The sequence below is a fragment of the Pithys albifrons genome, chromosome 12 (assembly GCF_047495875.1).
Source record: "Pithys albifrons albifrons isolate INPA30051 chromosome 12, PitAlb_v1, whole genome shotgun sequence".
Lineage (NCBI taxonomy): Eukaryota > Metazoa > Chordata > Aves > Passeriformes > Thamnophilidae > Pithys > Pithys albifrons.
Window position 1 is genome coordinate 7,904,844 of NC_092469.1, and position 17,879 is coordinate 7,922,722.

Below are 17,879 nucleotides of genomic sequence, written 5' to 3' on the forward strand. Positions count from 1 at the left end.
CGGCGGGAGATGGAGCGCGGGGCCGTGAGGGACATGGCGGCGAGGCTGGGGCTGGGCGGAGCGGCCCTGCTCAGGTACCGCGGGGCAGGGAAATGGCCCCGCTCAGGTATGGAGGGGCAGGGACATGGCCCTGCTCAGGTACGGAGGGCAGGGACCTGGCTCTGCTCAGGTACCGCGGGGCAGGGACCTAGCTCTGCTCAGGTACCGCGGGGCAGGGACATGGCTCTGCTCAGGTACCGCGGGGCAGGGACATGGCCCTGCTCAGGTACGGAGGGGCAGGGACACGGCACGGCCCTGCTCAGGTACCGCGGGGCAGGGACATGGCTCTGCTCAGGTACCGCGGGGCAGGGACATGGCCCCGCTCAGGTACCGCGGGGCAGGGACATGACCCCGCTCAGGTACCGCGGGGCAGGGACATGGCCCCGCTCAGGTACCGCGGGGCAGGGACATGGCCCCGCTCAGGTACTGCGGGGGCAGGGACACGGCACGACCCTGCTCAGGTACTGCGGGGTGCGGGACACCCTGTGCGCCGCCTCGCCCCGGCCCCGCACTGCGCTGCCGGAGGTGGGTCCGGGGGATGTGGCAGAGCCGCAGATCGCAGGGCACGGGGGTCAGTGACCCAGCCGTGGCACGCTCTGCAGGGCACAGGATCAGTGACACAGCCGTGGCATGCCTTGCAGTGCAGAGCTGCTGCACATCCTCTCAGGAAGCGGCGGGGCCCCGTTACTGCCCGGTGCCCAAGCGTGCGCTGCAGCCAGAGAGCCAGGCTGTGAAACCGTGGATCGGGACATCCTTACTGCCTTGCGACTGTGGGTTTGTGCTTTGCAGAAAAGCCGAGGAGTATCTGCGGCTGTCCCAGGTGAAATGCACGGGATTAATGGCTCAAATGACAGCAACGAGCAGCGCTGTGATATGCCTGGACCTGGCAGCGAGTTTCATAAAACAACCCGTTGACAAAGTAAGTTGCAGTGTGTGGCTTGGCTGGCTGGTGTGCTCTGTGTGAGCCCACTGAAATCATTGTTCTCTGTAGTGTGAGTTGGGGGCAAGCAAGGGAAATAATAACTGACTTACTATTATGCTGCTGGCCATGGCATTAGAGCTTTCACTATTCAGAGTTAGGAACAGGGCAAATTGAGATGTGTCACAGTTACTTCTCAAGCTGAGCTTGCTTTGGTATAATTTCAGCTCATTTAGTAACAAATTACCAGCAGACATGTTAAACTTGAGATCTGTCCCTTTTACTGTGGGAGGGAAGCAGTGGCTCCAAGGAATCCCTCTCTGTAGGGATATCTATGAACCTCCACCTGCAAAGCTGCCAAAACAATGCTTGATACAGAGTGTTCATGATTGTCCCATTACAGACAGAGGAGAATTCAGCTGGACCTGACCCTGTGAGGAATAGCATGAGGTGTTGCTCATGTCTTCAAGCTGCCCAGATTTTGCTAGTTTTTATTTTTTAACCACCTTGTGATAAAAGTGCTATATTACATTATATGGAAACATCACACCTCACTTCCAGTGAAAAGGTCTGAAGATCTCACTGTGTTAAAAGATGTGGCATTCCTAGGTGGTTAAACAAACATTATTCATTGCACAAATTTGTTTAATGTAACAATTGAATTTTATGCTGTTTTGTTGATTGTCTGATTTAAGATGACAGGAAGGAATCTTGCTAATTCTTGGTGTCTTCCTTTGTCTTTTTGAAAGAACTATTGTGTTAAACTCTCTGGGTTGAACAAGATTACCTACCAGAACTCCAGAAAGTCCTTGGAGTGTTTGCTAGAGGTGAACCCCAAGCTGGGAATGCGAGACTTGGCTGTGCAATTTTGCTGCACAGAGGCAGTGAACATGGCTTCAGAAATACTGCACAGGTGAGCAAGCTCTCCTGAGCACACTGGTATGATTCTTTGTTCATTCAAGGTTTGGAAGAGCCAGATATCCTCCACTGACTGGAGCAGTGAGGAGAGTTCTTGGCACTGACAATCCAGCCAAGATCCAGGCCACTTTTCAGACCACATGTTAGAAATACTTAGTCTCTGAATCTCAGTAGGTCATTGTCTGACTTTCAATTCTTCAGCTGGGAATAGTGTAAAAAATAGAGAACTCTTACATCCACAGCATCAGACTGTCATCCCTTTAACTGCTGATTCCAGCATAATTCAGAAGTAATGCTGAGTAGAAAGAAATCCTCCCTTCTGGAGACACTGATCTCTTAAAATACACATTACTCTCCCTGATAAACCAATAAGTAGAGCACTTCAGTGGATTCAACAGAGTTAACTAAAATTTTCCATTCTATAACATCTGCTTTAACCAGAGCAGTCCCTGAAGAGCTCTGTTTTGCAGTGCTGTCACCCTGATAGCACCTGCTTCAGAGCTGTTAGGTCAGTGAACAAAGGCTGTGCATGCTTGCTGGTGCTTAATACAAATTGGGAAAATAGCCTGGGGACAGGTGAACAATGAAAAATTCTTCAGTGCTGCACATTCACTGTGTGATTTTCCAGGTTTAAGCCTTCATCTGTGTCACATACATATTGGAGGAATCCAAGAAACTGTAATTTATGCAAAGCATCTCATTGTAATTTTTAGATCTCATGTACAGCTAAAAGTACTGTGAGAATGGGGAGTACAAGAAACAGATTTTCCTGACGTGCTGTGATCCAGATCCCTAATTTAAAATACCTTTAATTCAAAAAGAGGAGGCCATCCCAATCCCCTTCTTTTCCCTACTCTCTTTTGATCTCAGCCCATAGCAGTTGTTTTTGCTTGTCTGGGTTGCAAAGGACCAAGTGGTCCAACAGGCCTGATCAACTGCTGAGTACCACGTGACTGGTGTATTTCAGCAGCTTCATTGGAGGCAAATGCACTGTCCAATTACCACTTGCTGTTCTCTAGGTATGAATCCAGCCTCTCTGAAGCACAGAGAATGGACCTTGATTTCTCAAAACCACTTTTTATAACAGCTTCACTGTTCACTGCCTGCAGGTGAGTATTAGCTGGGGATCTTCTGCAGGCTGAAATGTCTAATGACACTAAACAATCTAAGCAGCTGGTTCAAGCAGGGTCTTGCTTAGCACATGCTGATGCTTCTGAAAATAGAGACAGCTGAAGCAAACCAGGCATTTCCTTGCCTTGAAATCTCCAACTTATACTGCACAAATCAAAAACTTATATGGATTTTGGTGAAATACTGCTCAAGGTGCAAGAATGGCTGCCAGCTCACTTCTGAGCACCAGGAAACAGTAATTGTGGAGAATGAAAAGGCTTGAGCCCTCCACCATCACATCCTGAGGGTGCTCTGACCCTGGGGACGTGGCTCTCAGAGCTGTAGGCCCCTGTCAGACAAGGACAGGTAGGACAAAAACTCAGGCCTGCCTTCCTCATTCCCACAGGCAATGTTGGTACAGTAGTTATCACATCACCTAATTAAGAGTTGGTGGAGTGTTGCTTTGGACAGAGATAACAAGGTTCTCTTGTAGGTGTTTGAAGCTAAAAGTGGACAAAACTAAAATGTTGGCTACATCTGGAGTGAAAAAAGCAATATTTCATCGGCTGTGCAATCAGCTGGAGAAGATCAGCCAGCAACTCAGAAGTAAGTCTGGCTTTATCCCTCTTCAGACAGTACACCCATCCCATGGCCTCACAGGGCCCCATCCTTTTCCACTGGTGAGTTCATTCTCATCATTTTCAGCTGTCCCCTTTCAGCCACATCTGCCCATCCATTCCAACACATTTGCTGCTGCCAAGTTCCCAGTCACAGTTCCCAGTCACTGTCGTTGCTTCTGGGAAGTTGCAATACCTTAGCATGTAGGAAGGCCAAAAATAAGTATTTCCCTCTCTTCTCAAATGCCCACTGCTCTTTACAGTCTCTGCTGCTGCAGCTTATTCCCTGCTTCTCCCATACTGCCTGACCTACCCTGGATTCCTCCTTCTTGCTTGCTTTCTGTATCATGTTAACATGGCAACATGACACACAAATTAACACAAACACTGTGCTCTGACTGACTCCCTTCTGTGCTTTCCCCCACTGCAGCATTAACAAGCCTTGCTCTTCTAGTAATAACCCAGCCATTCCCTGACACCATCCCTCCACACACAGTGGGCAGACATGAGGAATCTTTCTTACCGTGGTTAAGCCTGCAGTTCTTTCCACTTCTTTTTTGGAAGACAAAGACTGAAATATGAACTGTGCCTTTCTGTTCTTATCTCTGCACCTTTCTGCTTCTCTCCTTTGTCCTTCCCCAGGCTTTCATTCTTACCTTCCCACTGAGAATAACCCTCCTTCATGCTGTTTTCATGCTTCATATCCTGAATTTTTCAGGAACATGCTTCCTGAACCTGAACTAAATCTGCTGCTCTGTCCTGGGCAGGGACCTTCCCACAGTACAATGCCCTCTAAAACCCCAAATCTTACCCCACCACTAAAGCAGCTAATGGCAGTTCTGTACCAGTTCATGCATCTGTATGCCTGGACAGCCCTGTGCTTGTTGGGGGGTATCTACAATACAAACTGTGGAAATGGAACAGAAGGGGAAGAAATAACTGATAATCCTGCCTGAGTAATCTAGAAGGGTAGATTAGGGCAATGAACATGGTGGATCATTGTGGTTACAAATGCAGCCGCAGTTTGCTGCTAATTAGCAACCTGCTAATTAAAGCAGCCAGTCAGTCTGTGCAACCCTTGGAGTGTGCTGTCCCCTCTGCATGTAGAGCTTGAGCATCAGTCTGGACCAGGAAACTGCTCTGACTTGGTGACAATAGTTTTGAAAGGTGGCACTGCTGTCAAAGAATTCCATGTGCAGCACCCTCAGGGCCCCAGCCACCACTTGGAAGTAAAGCAACTGACTTTACTTTTTCAGAGGATGTTCCCCTGGCTGCAGAGACACCTGAATGCTTGCAGATCAACCTGGAGCAGTGTGAGCAGGAAGATGGTAAGTTGTGCTTAGCTATGAATGAAAATCACCTCCCTGGAGTAGTTCTGAGCTTTATTTCTGCTCAGTATGTCAGTTGTGGACAGGCCATAGTCTCAGGCTCACAGCAGCTTACTGCATCCTGCATCCATTGGCTGTGGATGGACAGAGGGAACCTAGCAGAAGGATAATGGAGTTCATACTGAGCAGTCCTAGTAGAATTAAGGACAACTGTTCTGCTCAGACACAGAGGTGGAGAGGAGCCTGTCCCAGCAGGTGAGAGGAGCAGCAAACCAGGGGTTTGGATAACACAGGGACAGGCCCCCTGCTTGTCTGTGCATTTGCTCACTGCCATGTTCCCACGAACATGCTGCCCATGGGAGGCTGTCATGGACTTTCTCATTTCCTCCCAGGATCTGAAGATGATGAGGAGGTGCCATGTAAACGGCCCAAGACTGAAATGAGTCAGGACTATGAAGAATGGAAAAGGAAAATCCTGGAAAATGCTGCTAAGGCACAACCGACAAGTAGTGCTGCCTCTGTAACACCACCCAGTAATGTAACTGCTGCTTGCTCTTAATTTTAACTCTCCCTCTGCTCCAACAGTAGTTCCAGTAGCATGAGTGAGGGCTGCCTGGTAGCCAGCTGATTTTATTTAGTTTTCAAGTATTTAAGAATGGTATTTTTAATAAACGACACCAGGATGGAGGTGATTCTCACTACTCCCTAGGCTGGCACCTGAGCAGCTATGGAATTAGGGGGTGCAGCAGCTTCATTCTCTTGCTGCAAGCAGCAGGTAGTGTTCTAATGCTACTTTAAGTGTAAATAAGTTATAAGTTACAGGCCCTTGGCCCCCTGGCTGGAAGCAGTGAGTGAAGTAAGAGGGAGAGGAATAACGGTGCCTTGTTGTACTGCAAAGCAGCAGAGAAATTAAGCCTTTTTAGAATTTATTTTTTTTTATTGTTGAAATATTGTTTAGTAACTGAATTTTACTTATTTTCATGTGTATGGGAATGAAGTCATGTGCTTTTGTAAGGACTCCCAAATATTTCAAGAAACAATAAAAAGTAGTAGAAGGAAAAGCTTTTTATTATGATATCATGTTCTTGGCACATGTTCCTAGAACACAAAAAAGACATACAGGGGATGCCTGTGCTTTTAGAAGGAAGAGATCCAGGGGACAAGGATCTTGACTGCGTAGGAGGGGTTTTTGTCTCTCATAAGCTTAGAGGAGAGGAGAGAGGGCCCTGCCCTGTAATTTGTGGAGGCAATTTCTGTGATGCTGCACTGGCATCCCAGCTGCTCAAACTCTAATTTGCTTTAACTACTTTTTGGAGGAAAATCATGACTTTTAGCACTGCAGGGCTGGTGTAACTACAACAAAATCAAAGCAAGTCTTTGTTCCATTTCTCTTGTGTGTTTTCTGCCTGGGCTGTACAAAGACAAGGTAACTTTCATAAACCCTCATTTCAAAAGAAAGCAGAAAGCCCCAAGTGTCTACATGAAGCAAGATAAATTGTCTTATGTCTGAGCATTTAGGTGTGAAAAACTGCACCCACCTGAGCTTCTTAACAGTATTTTAATGCAGAACCATGGGATGGCTGTCCAATCTGAAGGGATTCCTTTATATTAAAAACAAAATAGTCATCCTTCAGGCAAGGCACCTTCTCTTTGTTAGAGAGGAAATACATACAGGACAGCAGAGATCATCTGTGTGTTACACTCAGAAGCAGCACACACCAAGGGAAAACTGAGAACTTCTGGCCATGCTCCTTTCACTTCTCCCAGTGCATTAAAAAAGGAAATTGCTTGGAGCCAAGTTTAATTAGCAAGAACTGACTTCATTACAGGTGAGAGTTCTGAAATGTAACAGTAACTACTCGGGAATAGACTCCAAACAAATTCTTGATGTGCGGAGAAAATACTGGACAGTCACCCACATGGAGTGAGAGCTGTGGCAAAACATCTGACATGAGGAGAGAATCCCCCCTAGTACCATTAGCATTCTGTTTTTAAGACCTACAAAGAGATGCTTTCAGGTTTGTTTGGCAGAGGGCTTTAAACCAAAATTGATGCTAAAGGTTGTTTCACTTCCATGAAATTTATTAGTATTAATTCAGAAATATACAGACCAATGAATATAGTCACATTTAGCATGCAGAACTGCTGTGGAAGGAAAACATGAACAAAAGTGGGCCTTCATAGAAGGTGATAAATTCTCAAGATTATTTCACTTGGTTTTAATAATTCTTCTCTGTCCCAGTTCTGGAAATGTTGCAGTTTGAGACTATGCAAAGTGAGAAGCAGTTGAGTGGAAAGGAACTAGACTGGGATAAGCCAGTCTTACAAAAGCTCTTCATAAGCAACCAACACTACTTTTGCTAATTAAAGGGATGTGAAAGTCCATAAAGTTCAAAGGAAATATAGTTTTAGTAGCATTAGTTTCCATTTTTCCCTAAGAGCCCATCCAGCTCGCACCGAGTCTTGCAGAATCTACAACAGGAAACCACAGGTTTAATAAATAATGTTATACTTTTTTCTGAGAGATTGCAAGTGGCTCCCTCTCTACATCAGCAAAAAAGTTTAAAATCCAAAATAAGTTAGTACTGTGAAGAAAACTTTTAATGTTCAAGAGGAAAGTGGGGGAAAAAAAGGGCTTCAACCTCCTAACTGGACTAAAGGCAGAGTCTGGCAACACATCCCTGTCACTGAACCTGTTGGAAATAAAACCTATTTCACATGTCACATCATTCCAGCTTCTCGGATTTCATTAACATTTTCAGAGTGGAGAAAAAAGTCCTTAAACTAAAACTTCTAAACTTAAGGGCTGCAGTCACAGCCAATGAGAAGCACTTAACAGATTTAAATATAAAAAACTATATCTGGAAGTCTCTTCTGGACAGCACAAGATCTTTTTGCACAGACCCAGTGGTGATTGCACAGTCTGTGTGGCAGTTTCACAGATCTCCTTTCAGAAGTTCAGTCAGTTCAGCTCAATTCAACCTGCCATAAGAAACAGCAGCAATGGACCAAATGAAGTTGCTTCAAACCAGGATTCCCCATAGCTCCTAACTATGCCATGATTATTTTCCTAAAGGAGAGTAGAAAAAACAAAACAACAAACCCAAACCATTCAAACCTATCATGTTGGGGGGAAAAATTAATTGTTTTGAAAGAAATGCAGCAGAAAAGGGAATCAGTTCTCTTTTGTTCTAACTAACACCTGACAGAGAAGCTGTGCCACTGTTGTAGCAATTCTGTAAAAATAACATACATCAATCACTCTGTAAGAAAGTTTTCAGAGTTGCCATGCTTGGTGTGAGAAACCAGAAAACTGAGAAGGGTTCTGTGGTGTAAACACACCAAGATCACCCCACAGAATCAAAGCCTTCAGCAAGAAGTCAGCCCCAGTAACAGCCACATTTTCCCACCACTACTTACAACTCAAAACTTGAAAAAAACAAAGCAGCTTCTGCTTTTAGAAATCATTATTTCAGTGCCTCTTCCTTGAGGCACTTCTGGAACCTTAGCACTAACACACACAATAATTGAGGAGGACAGTCTCAAAACCTTATGTTATAAAACAGGTAGAAATCATTGAGGATACTGAATCATCCTTTCATGGCTTGGTGTCCATCTCCAGGAGTGGTGGACGCTCCACAAAACCTTATGCAGGTTTGACAGACATACTCTGAAACCTCTTCAGCCTGTTAGCAGCAGCCACCACGTAAAAATGTTTCTGTGAACAAACAGAACAGAACAGTCCAAGTGTGAGTGCAGCCAAGATAAAGGACTTTCTGCAGCTGACACAGATTTTTCTTCCTGGTAAATCCTTTTCCCTCTAGTGACCCACACCTTGTGTGTTTTGCATTGCACAGCCACTGGTTCTGCTGGTACTGTGAAGTTCTGCAGTGTTATTATGAATTGTACAGTGAGAGATCTTCAGATTATGTATTTTTTTAAATGTGAGTGCAGAATTTTGCCACCAAACCACTGACGTGCAGGACTGGAAATTGCATTAGCCTCTGGTTTAACTCCTTGGTAAGGAATTGCAACTCCCCAGTGACAGAAGGAAAGTCCTCACTGAGTTTGCCTCCCATTTCCAGAGGCTTCTTTTTAACAAGATCACAGTTCACCTTTCAGGATCAAAATCTAATAGAGACTCTATCACAAATTATTACCTATAATTTCATAATAATGTAGTTCAGAAGGTGCCTAGATTTATCAGAAAGATCCTGATAGTTCTTTGGTAAGATTTAAGCCTATTTTTTACCTTTCTCCCACACTTCTACTCTGGGAAACACAAACTGCTTTAATGGATCCCTACTCGACAGTGACAACAGATCATTGGAACTGTTACCAATGGGAAAGTCTAAAGAGACAGAACATTCAATATAAGCTAAGTAGCACCTGAGGCCTCTGAACCTGTAGGAAAAAAAACGTAAAACTCCTAAACACCAATGAGAACTAGTGAACGTTGAAACCAAACATGCTGAAGATAGAAGCAATAAAATAGACTTCCCAACTCCTATTTAGAGTAAAGAAATCCGTGGAGCCAACACCCAGGAGGAGGGGCTGGCTGTGCCTGTGCTGAGCTGCTTTGCCCATGCCGTGTGCTCACCTTCCATTTCCTTTGGGCCAGGTAACTCTGCAGCAGCAGCTGCGACTTGAGGCGCAGCCGCGACTTCTCGGCCTTGGCAGGGAGGTTGTTGAGCCACTCGTGCCTCAGACACTGCGTCGCGCTCATCCTGCAGCTGGGGGAGGAAACGTGCACGTCAGCACAGCCCCCCGGGGGGCATTTCTCACAGGGAGTAACGCCTCGAATGAGTGAGCACAATGAAATGCTGCTGAGGTGCTGGGGATCCCGGTGTGGGGGATCCTGCTGGCACCTGCCCTCTCCAGCCCAAGGGGTGAGCAGGGTGAGGAGCTGCTGGTGGCTCTGCAGTGGGTGGGTTGGGCTGTGATTAAGTTCATCAGTTTATATATCATTTTATTATGCAATTGCTGAACTTTGCCAACAGAAAAATAACATTTGTGGTGTTACCTGTCTGTCCTGATAGCCCAGGCCTATTGTGTGCCTCATATTTAAAAAGCACAATTGTCTCTTCACACTTAGACCAAGATAGGCATAGGTTATACCCTGATATCCAACAATGGGCCGAAATGTCAGGGCCTATCCTAAAAGCTTTGGGAAATACATGGGAATTAAGGAAATCTTGAGGTAGAGGTGTCGAGAAAAAAAGTTTAATTTGCTTTTTCTCAAAACAAAAGCCTTTGCCATAACTGCTGAGCTTTGTCTGAGCCCCACCAAGAAGATGAATTGAGGTGACTCCTGCCTGCTCAGCCCTGACTGCAGCAGTCAGGGGAGGGAGGTAAAAATGCAGCAGGAAGCCAGACCCACCGTGCCAGCAGGGCAGAGGTGCCTGGTTTGCAGGAGAGCTGGGCTGCCACACATCCTGGGAACAACTGGGCCAGCTAATCCTTGCTCTTTGCAACTCCCTGACAGCACTCGGAGTCATTTCATTCACAGCTTGTAACCAGGCTTTGCAGAGTGTCCCTCTGGAGCCCCAGTTCCCATTGCACAGAAAAACTGAAGACTCCAAAGCAAAGTTTAGTCTCACAGCAAATCATCATCACAGCCTGAGTAAAACCCATTTGTTCTTTCCTGCTGGCAATATGCTAAATTTCGGTTTCTTCTTTGCTTTTCCTAGGACTTATTATTCAAAATGTAATTAGTACTTGAACTGATCTGTCTGATTTAGGTAATGATCTGGAAGTTGTGAATATTCTAAGCACTCCTTTGAATTCCCCTCAACCACACAATCTGTTTTATTGTATGGATCATTTCCTGGTTTGATTAGTTTTGTATCACTACTCAGCAAGAGAAAAATTTCTCTACTCAACCAACCCCACAGCCAAGGTCTGACATCAATATCATGCTCATTCTCTCCTGCTGTTTCATATGTGCAATCACTTCTTATCTCAGTGGAACCAAGACTAAGAAGCCACATGCAAAGTTAAGTCTCAAATGCTCCTTAATGTCTCCCAGATGCCTGTAGACCACTTTAGAAGAGAACAATGCACATTTTCACAGCTGCAGCTTCCATTTATCCTTCATGGCATTCAAGAGGCATTTTTGCAATTTGTGTCAGGGTTTGTGAGAATCCACAATGACAATAGAAATAGTTTTTACTCAGAGAAGCAAAAGCTTTAGAGACAGATTCCTACACTGCAAATCCTTCCAGATTTCCTGTGCTGTGTTTCTCTACTGTGAAAAACATCTTTCTTCAGTCAGGACACACAGACACTTTCCTTTTAAATAGGGGCTTCTGAATCACTGAGGAACTGCCCAGCAAGTTCAGATACAAAAATGTCACATAGTAGTTTCTCATTGTTGCCTGCAATGCAAACAATTATCTGTAGGACCTTAATGTCAGTAGGTGCTACTGTCCTGAGGATCAGACACAGAGGTACCTTTTCTCCTTCACGAGTAGTCTGGAAATAAAATCTTTGGCTTCCTCCGAGAGCTGTTCAAATGCTTCTGCATCAAAATCCCAGCTGCAATTGAGTACATAATTCATTGTCTCTGCATCAGTTTCTCCCAGGAATGGGGACAGGCCACTAAGCCTTAAAAAAACAAAGAAGGGGAGGGGAAAAGAGGAGTTATCATATGCAAGGTGTGTTTTTCCTTCTACAAATCCTCTGCTTTATAACTGTTGCTGGCTTATGGAGAGGAAAGGCTCTCATCTGTGGAGAGTTCCACTTCTAAGTCCTTGCCAAGATAAGCCAATATTTTGGGACAATAATGTGTTGTAATTTTAGCATTACTGTCCAGGGGTTTGCAGGGCTTGTCACGGAGCAAGAGGTGCCCAAGGAAATTGATTCCGTGGGGACCCAGGCAATCCTTCAGTGCTTTCCCAGCTAGGAAAGCTAGGGGGACTCGAGAGCTTTCCCAAATCAAGGCCCATACCCATGTGTGGCTTGAATTAAACAGAATTCTGAACAATGGATTACTTTTTTCAATTAGTGTCTAAGCCCAGACTTATTGATTCCATCATTTATTACTTCATCCAGTTGGGTTTTGGCTGATATACAAATTTAAACCAGAAATGTATCCACCTCACAGGAAACACTTGTGAATCATTCTGGGATGCAAAGCCAGCTCATCAGAAGGCAGAGGCTTTGGACAGACAGGCCATCCATGGCTGCCATGCAAGTATCAGAGAAAAGTTTTGGCCCTCTTCATGACAAGACATTTTTCAGAGCCATGGCCAAACACCCATAATAATTCTGTGCAGATGCACAGCAAGTCTAAGCTAATACAATGATCAGATTGCAAATTTGAAAATTAATTCAAGCCCTCAAGAACACAATCAAAATGGAAATTGCCACATGTTTTGGGCAACTTTTCTGAGTGAAAAAAGACCTGACCCACTTTAAGATGGTAAGGGAGAAAAGCATTTACACATTGGTCAAAAGGATCATTTGTTGTTTAGAGAGTTTGTACACACAGCAAGGTGCCTTGGGGGTTTAAACAGAATTAATGAGGAGGAGTCACAGCCAGATGGGCTCAGTGGCTGCTGCATTCCTGCTCTCCAGACCCCTCCTCTTCAGTGCCATCACCACCACCCCTTGCGGGGTCACCCCTCACAGGGTCGCCCCTCGCAGGGTACTCACAACATGTACGTGATGACTCCCACACTCCACATGTCCGTTGGGAAGGAAACAAAGTCGTAGTTCACCACTTCAGGAGCCAAGAACTCTGGAGTCCCAAAATTAACCTTCAGTTTCTCACAGGGTTTGTACCTTTAGAGGGAAAAGAGACAGCAGTGCTGAGCACAGGCTGGGGACACATTCACAGAGGTAAAATCGAGGCAGGGATTTTTGTGGGAGCACAGCAGAGAGGGCAGAGTTGACTCCCATCAGGGCAGCACTGAGGGGACCTCAGGTGGACAGACCATCACCTATCCCAATGCCAGAGCATCACCTATCCCAATGCCAGAGCAAAACCAGGAGATAGACCCAGGACACTAAGGCCTGCAGAGTGGTAGCAGCCTTACTCTCTGCCGGGCACCACAGGATGCTTTCCAGCAGATGTTGTTCCACATAAAACAAAGAAAGCAGCTTTGATTAGAGGAGGTTTGGAGAGTGTTTGCTTGGTGGGATGTACCCAGCTACAGCTCAGGGTAAAGGTTTGTATCACAGATATGAACACATAAGGTAGGACTCTGAAGAGGATTATTAGGGCTTGTAACAAGTTAAGTAGTGATCCTATATAAGGGGAAATTATTATGTTCTATTACTTAAAAGGGAAGGTTACTAAACCAGTAACCTTTTTTAACCACTACTGAACCAGTAACCTTTTAAATCAGAACTGTTACTGAACCACTAGCAATTGTCACTGATGGCAGTTGGAGTTACATCTGTGTACAGACAGAACAAGATCCTTCTTTCCTGAAGGATCTTGTTTTCAAAGCTGCTTTAGTAGAAGTTTGTCTCTTTACCCTTCCAATTAAAAAAAAAATCAAACACAATGCATACACTTCTTTTCTTTCAGAAGTGTTTTATGGAAACAAAGTCCTTGAACAGATATTACACTCACACACATAAGTACATGTATGCACAAATGGACCAACTTTTGGCTTAAGAAAAGCCTCAAGGGGGTTAGAAAATCAATAGAGAAATGTTATTGTTCTTACCAGAACAGTAATGGAAATAATTCCTTTGTATTCTAGAGCAATTGACTCATGCTCTCTCAGCTTTTCTTCAACAAACTCATGCAAGCAAAGTAAAAGAATGGAGAAAGGTCCCCATTTTTCTGAGAGTTTTCTGTTTCACATTGGATGGCTCAAACATCATTTTATTTTATTTTTGCCTTCTTTTTTCCTTTAATCAGTGTAGCTGTGTAAAGAGTTTAGCAGATAATTTCTACAACTGGAACCTGCACAATGAAACCCAGCAGTCAAGAAGTCTCTGAGAGCCTTCATGGAGTCCCCAGAGTAAAAGCTCTACATGGGGAATGATTTTGAGATAATTAGAACAGCAGTATAGCTTTATCCAACAGAAATGTAATTTGGAAAAGTAATTAGATAATTAATGCACACAGCAGAAAACTGATGCCTGCAGAAGCAAAATGTTTAGCTCATTCACATGGCAGAATTATTTTAGAGCCATCAAAATACAACCCCCACCTCAAAAGAACTACCAAAACCACATCAGATGTTTGTGAATTTGATTTGGGTTTGGTTTTTAAAATAAATTCACAACTGAACTCTCTTACCTCCTTGCTAATCCGAAGTCAATTATTTTAATCTGGTTTCCTGTATGATTTACACATAGTATGTTTTCAGGCTACAAAAAGAAGAGGGTATTTTAAGTTCAAGTTTGACTGAGAGATCCAGTAAAAGAACATGTAAAAGTCTCAGAGATCTTAAAGATAATGATAAAGAATAATATTTTGCCTTCTATTCCTATCATGAGAGAAGGACCTGACAGGCATAGTGAGTTAGTGAAAGGTTTGGGCTTGGACCTCTGATAAAGAAGTTTAATTTCTGTTCCTGTAAAACAACACTCCTGTATTTTGCCACAGATGACAAATAGATTTTGGAATAGAAAGGACCCCTATGTAAAACAGTACAGGCAGTCTCATGCTTGAGGCTCACCCACTGGATTTACTCCTTAAGTATAAAAGTACATCCATAAGAAGCCACAAAAAGCAGGTTAAATTCATCCTTTGGTTTGCCTATGATTTTTTTTCCAATGACAATATTTTCCTAGGTGGGGATGGGATGGGGTCCAAACTAGTTCCAACTGCAGAACTGCCTACAGGCCAGCCTGGTCCAGCACCACTCGTGTTGTATAAACAAGCAGAAGAAAAATCAGTAGGTATTTCTGTTTTAAAATATCAGTTACTAAGGGACCATTAGGAAAACATTGTCATTTTCCTGCAGATTGGTTCCAGGCAGCAGAAAGCACAAACTGTAGGAAGATGATTGAATAGGTGTTTGAACACAGTTACAAAGGGGTGGGAGAAAGGGGGGAATACTGTGGGAATTTCCAGCCAAAGAGGGTGTGGGTGGGGTTTTGCATTGATGACAAAAGGACATTTTTAAATACTACACAGAATGAAAAGCTGCTGATTAAAGAGGCAAAAGCACAGAATCCTGATCGTTTCACTATTCCAAGCCAGCTACTGAACAGACACGGGAGAAAAGTAATGAATCTCCAGATCTCCACTCACTGTGGATGCTGCACTGAGTCTACTCCTTCATGACAGAAGGCCATGAAATGAGGAATGACTTTTGTAATTAGAGACTCTGTGGTGGCCAAACCCAAACCAGCAGCACTAAAGCACAGACAGCACAAAGGACTGACCTTCAGATCTAAGTGGAGAATATAATGCTGGTGCAAGTAGTGGACCCCTTCACAGATCTGCTTGGTGAACAGGATTGCATCCAGCTCACTCAGGTGATAGTTCTCATCCGTGATCCGGTCGAATAATTCACCACCATCAAGACTACAATTTTGACATAAAAAGTGTTAAAACCTCTAAAATTCTGCATCAGCTCAATTTATTTCCAAGTTGGGAATTAGGCTCTGTAATTGAGGAAGGGTCCTAACAGCACATCCAATACAATGTGTATCAGCAGCCACAATGACTTCAAGAGACTTACTTCTCCGTGTGAAATTAAGTGTCAATCTAAATTCAAATACGGAAAAGTTGCCACTAACATTTGGGGGGATAGATGTCAAACCCAAACCCACATGGCCTGGGGATCCCATGGGGACCTGAGGAACCTACAGGGAGCACCAAAGGATCACTCATCTTATTAATCTAGAGAAAGTAAGTGTTTAACCTATAAAATTTACTAAATGAAACTTCTCAGCCTGAAAGGTGTTTTATATGAATTTAATTCTGCACAAAAGTTAAGAGAAAATTAGAGGTTTGACAAGGTTCTGCAAGGAAAAACTTCAGGTATCTATTTCCATATACACACTTTAAATGTCTTATTATATTTATATTTGCTATTTCATTTTTCATTCCTTCATTGTCATTACCAATTCATTCTGTAACAGAAACTCAGTTTTTAGGTTAAAAAATTGACATTTATTGTAAAGCAATATACCACTACATAGAAAAGGCAATAGGAATACATCATGAAATCTTCCTTCTGTTAAGCCCATATTTGATATAGATCAAAATTCTTATTTATCTTCCAATGAGGAGACACTTTTACTAACCCTAAAATTGTTCAGAGGCAGACCATGTATATAATTAATCACCTTTCTACCTTCTCCATATCTTTTGTAATTCTGCTTTAAACATCTCACTCCTCATGTCTTTGTCTCACCTTCACTCTTCCCCTAATATGAGATTTTATTTATTTATGACAATTCTATGTAATTTGGTATCTGGGGACAATGTTGGGGCCTGTAAGTGAAACTTAAATGAAAAACTGAACCATGGGGAAATTCTGTTCATTACCCATCTTGTAATTTGGTTCATACTCCTGAAGACAGATGCCTTTCTTACCATTTGTTTAAACTGTAATCTTGCTAAATACATGATTTTTAACCTGAAGAAATTACCTTTAAAGCAATTTTTTTTTCCTTCTGAAAGTGAGATCAAGACACTCTTAGGCTGGGAAACTACTCGAGGCCTCTTCACACCTCAGAATTATCACTCCCTATTTCCTTTAGTGACCTGAGAAAGCCCAGTTCCTGAAATCTTTCAAACTTACTATTCCATGATCAAAGTGATGCTATTTTTGGCCTCAAAAGCATCATAAAGCTGGATCAGATTCACGTGATTTAACTGGTTCATGATGTTAATTTCATTTTTTACTTCCTCCTGAAAAAAACAACAAAGTAACCAAAAATGAGCAAAATACCCCCCTAAATTCCAATGTATCAAAGCAGAGTTACTTGTAAACCCCAGTAACAGCTACAGCACAGGTCTCAGGTGGACAGGAGTTTAATCACAAACTCGGGGGAAGGTGAACAGTCCTTTGGAGTCCCTGGTAGGGCAGATGTTGGTGTGACAGCCCCACAGGCTGATGGAGGTCAGGGCAGCTCAGGGGCAGGGCCAGGTCGGCTCCCAGCCCGTGCTTACCTTGTCCTTGGCTCCTTTCACTTTGATGATTTTGGCTGCCAGCTGCAGCCCAGTCGACATTTCCGTGCACTTGTGAACTTGCCCAAAACGCCCCCTGCGGATGCCAAGGAAAAGAGGGAACCAGCTCAGAGCAGCTCCGCACAGAAACCTCTCCTACGACTATTCTTGTGCCGAGCAAAAATAGCCGAGGACAAAGCGAACGGCATCGGGTGGCCAGCAGCACGGAGCTCCTCTTTCTCTCAGCTTATGAAGGATTAGTTTTACCTTTCCAGCCAGTTGTTCAGCGCTTACATTAACATATTAAGCCCCCTCGTGTCTCCGCATCTCGCTGTGGCTCCGTGACCTGCCCATGTTCCTGCTCAGCCCCGTAACCAAACCCGCCCGCTGCCCTTCAGGGCTGTGGGAGGGGGATATTAACAGGGATATTTCTGTCCTGGGCTCCCAACTTCGTAAATGCCCATAAGCCCAGTAACTGTAGCCACTGCACAGCCTGCATTGCTGGCGTGCTGTGAATTCTCCCCCATGTCACGCACATACTTTAATGTCCCTCGGGATGATTACAAACACCACCCCCCTGCTATTGCATCATACTGCTTATACTTATTAGAAGTGCAAGCCATTATAAGCCATATTTGTAAGTGGATCAATGTGTAAATCAAGCCTTCTTGTCACATAAGTAAGGATACAAGAATACAAAAGCTGAAGCAGCTGCAGGCTTCCTATGAGTGAAAACTAAACATAAGGTCAAAATCAGAACTTCTCCCTTAATTGTCTTTAATGTGCAATTTGGCACAGGAAAAAAAAGTATTTTGGAAGCTGCCTGACCTGAAGGGTTTGGTTGACTTCATATGCTCTGA

General features: G+C 44.0%; 2 protein-coding genes across 5 annotated transcripts in view; one reads left to right on the plus strand and one right to left on the minus strand.

Moving 5' to 3' along the window:
• The window catches only part of ORC6 (origin recognition complex subunit 6), a 19,692-nt gene continuing 1,813 nt past the window's right edge, over window positions 1–17,879 (plus strand). The window contains exons 1-7 of one of the 4 annotated variants that reach the window (XM_071567459.1): window positions 1–74; window positions 829–958; window positions 1,708–1,871; window positions 2,896–2,985; window positions 3,480–3,592; window positions 4,860–4,931; window positions 5,324–7,644. In XM_071567459.1, the coding sequence (XP_071423560.1) occupies window positions 10–74; window positions 829–958; window positions 1,708–1,871; window positions 2,896–2,985; window positions 3,480–3,592; window positions 4,860–4,931; window positions 5,324–5,490 (801 nt within the window). In that variant the 5' untranslated portion in view covers window positions 1–9 and the 3' untranslated portion in view covers window positions 5,491–7,644. Of the gene's footprint in view, window positions 107–227; window positions 266–828; window positions 959–1,707; window positions 1,872–2,895; window positions 2,986–3,479; window positions 3,593–4,859; window positions 4,932–5,323; window positions 7,646–17,879 lie in introns of those variants that run through there. The other 3 variants (XM_071567462.1, XM_071567463.1, XM_071567461.1) reach the window with 3 other exon arrangements.
• Window positions 6,798–17,879, minus strand: part of MYLK3 (myosin light chain kinase 3) — a 22,369-nt gene continuing 11,287 nt past the window's right edge. The window contains exons 7-14 of the mRNA XM_071567464.1: window positions 17,023–17,116; window positions 16,652–16,761; window positions 15,285–15,426; window positions 14,191–14,261; window positions 12,588–12,716; window positions 11,385–11,537; window positions 9,532–9,664; window positions 6,798–8,649 (exon numbers count right to left, since the gene is read on the minus strand). Coding sequence (XP_071423565.1) covers window positions 8,578–8,649; window positions 9,532–9,664; window positions 11,385–11,537; window positions 12,588–12,716; window positions 14,191–14,261; window positions 15,285–15,426; window positions 16,652–16,761; window positions 17,023–17,116 — 904 coding nt within the window. The 3' untranslated portion in view covers window positions 6,798–8,577. The remainder of the gene's footprint in view (window positions 8,650–9,531; window positions 9,665–11,384; window positions 11,538–12,587; window positions 12,717–14,190; window positions 14,262–15,284; window positions 15,427–16,651; window positions 16,762–17,022; window positions 17,117–17,879) is intronic.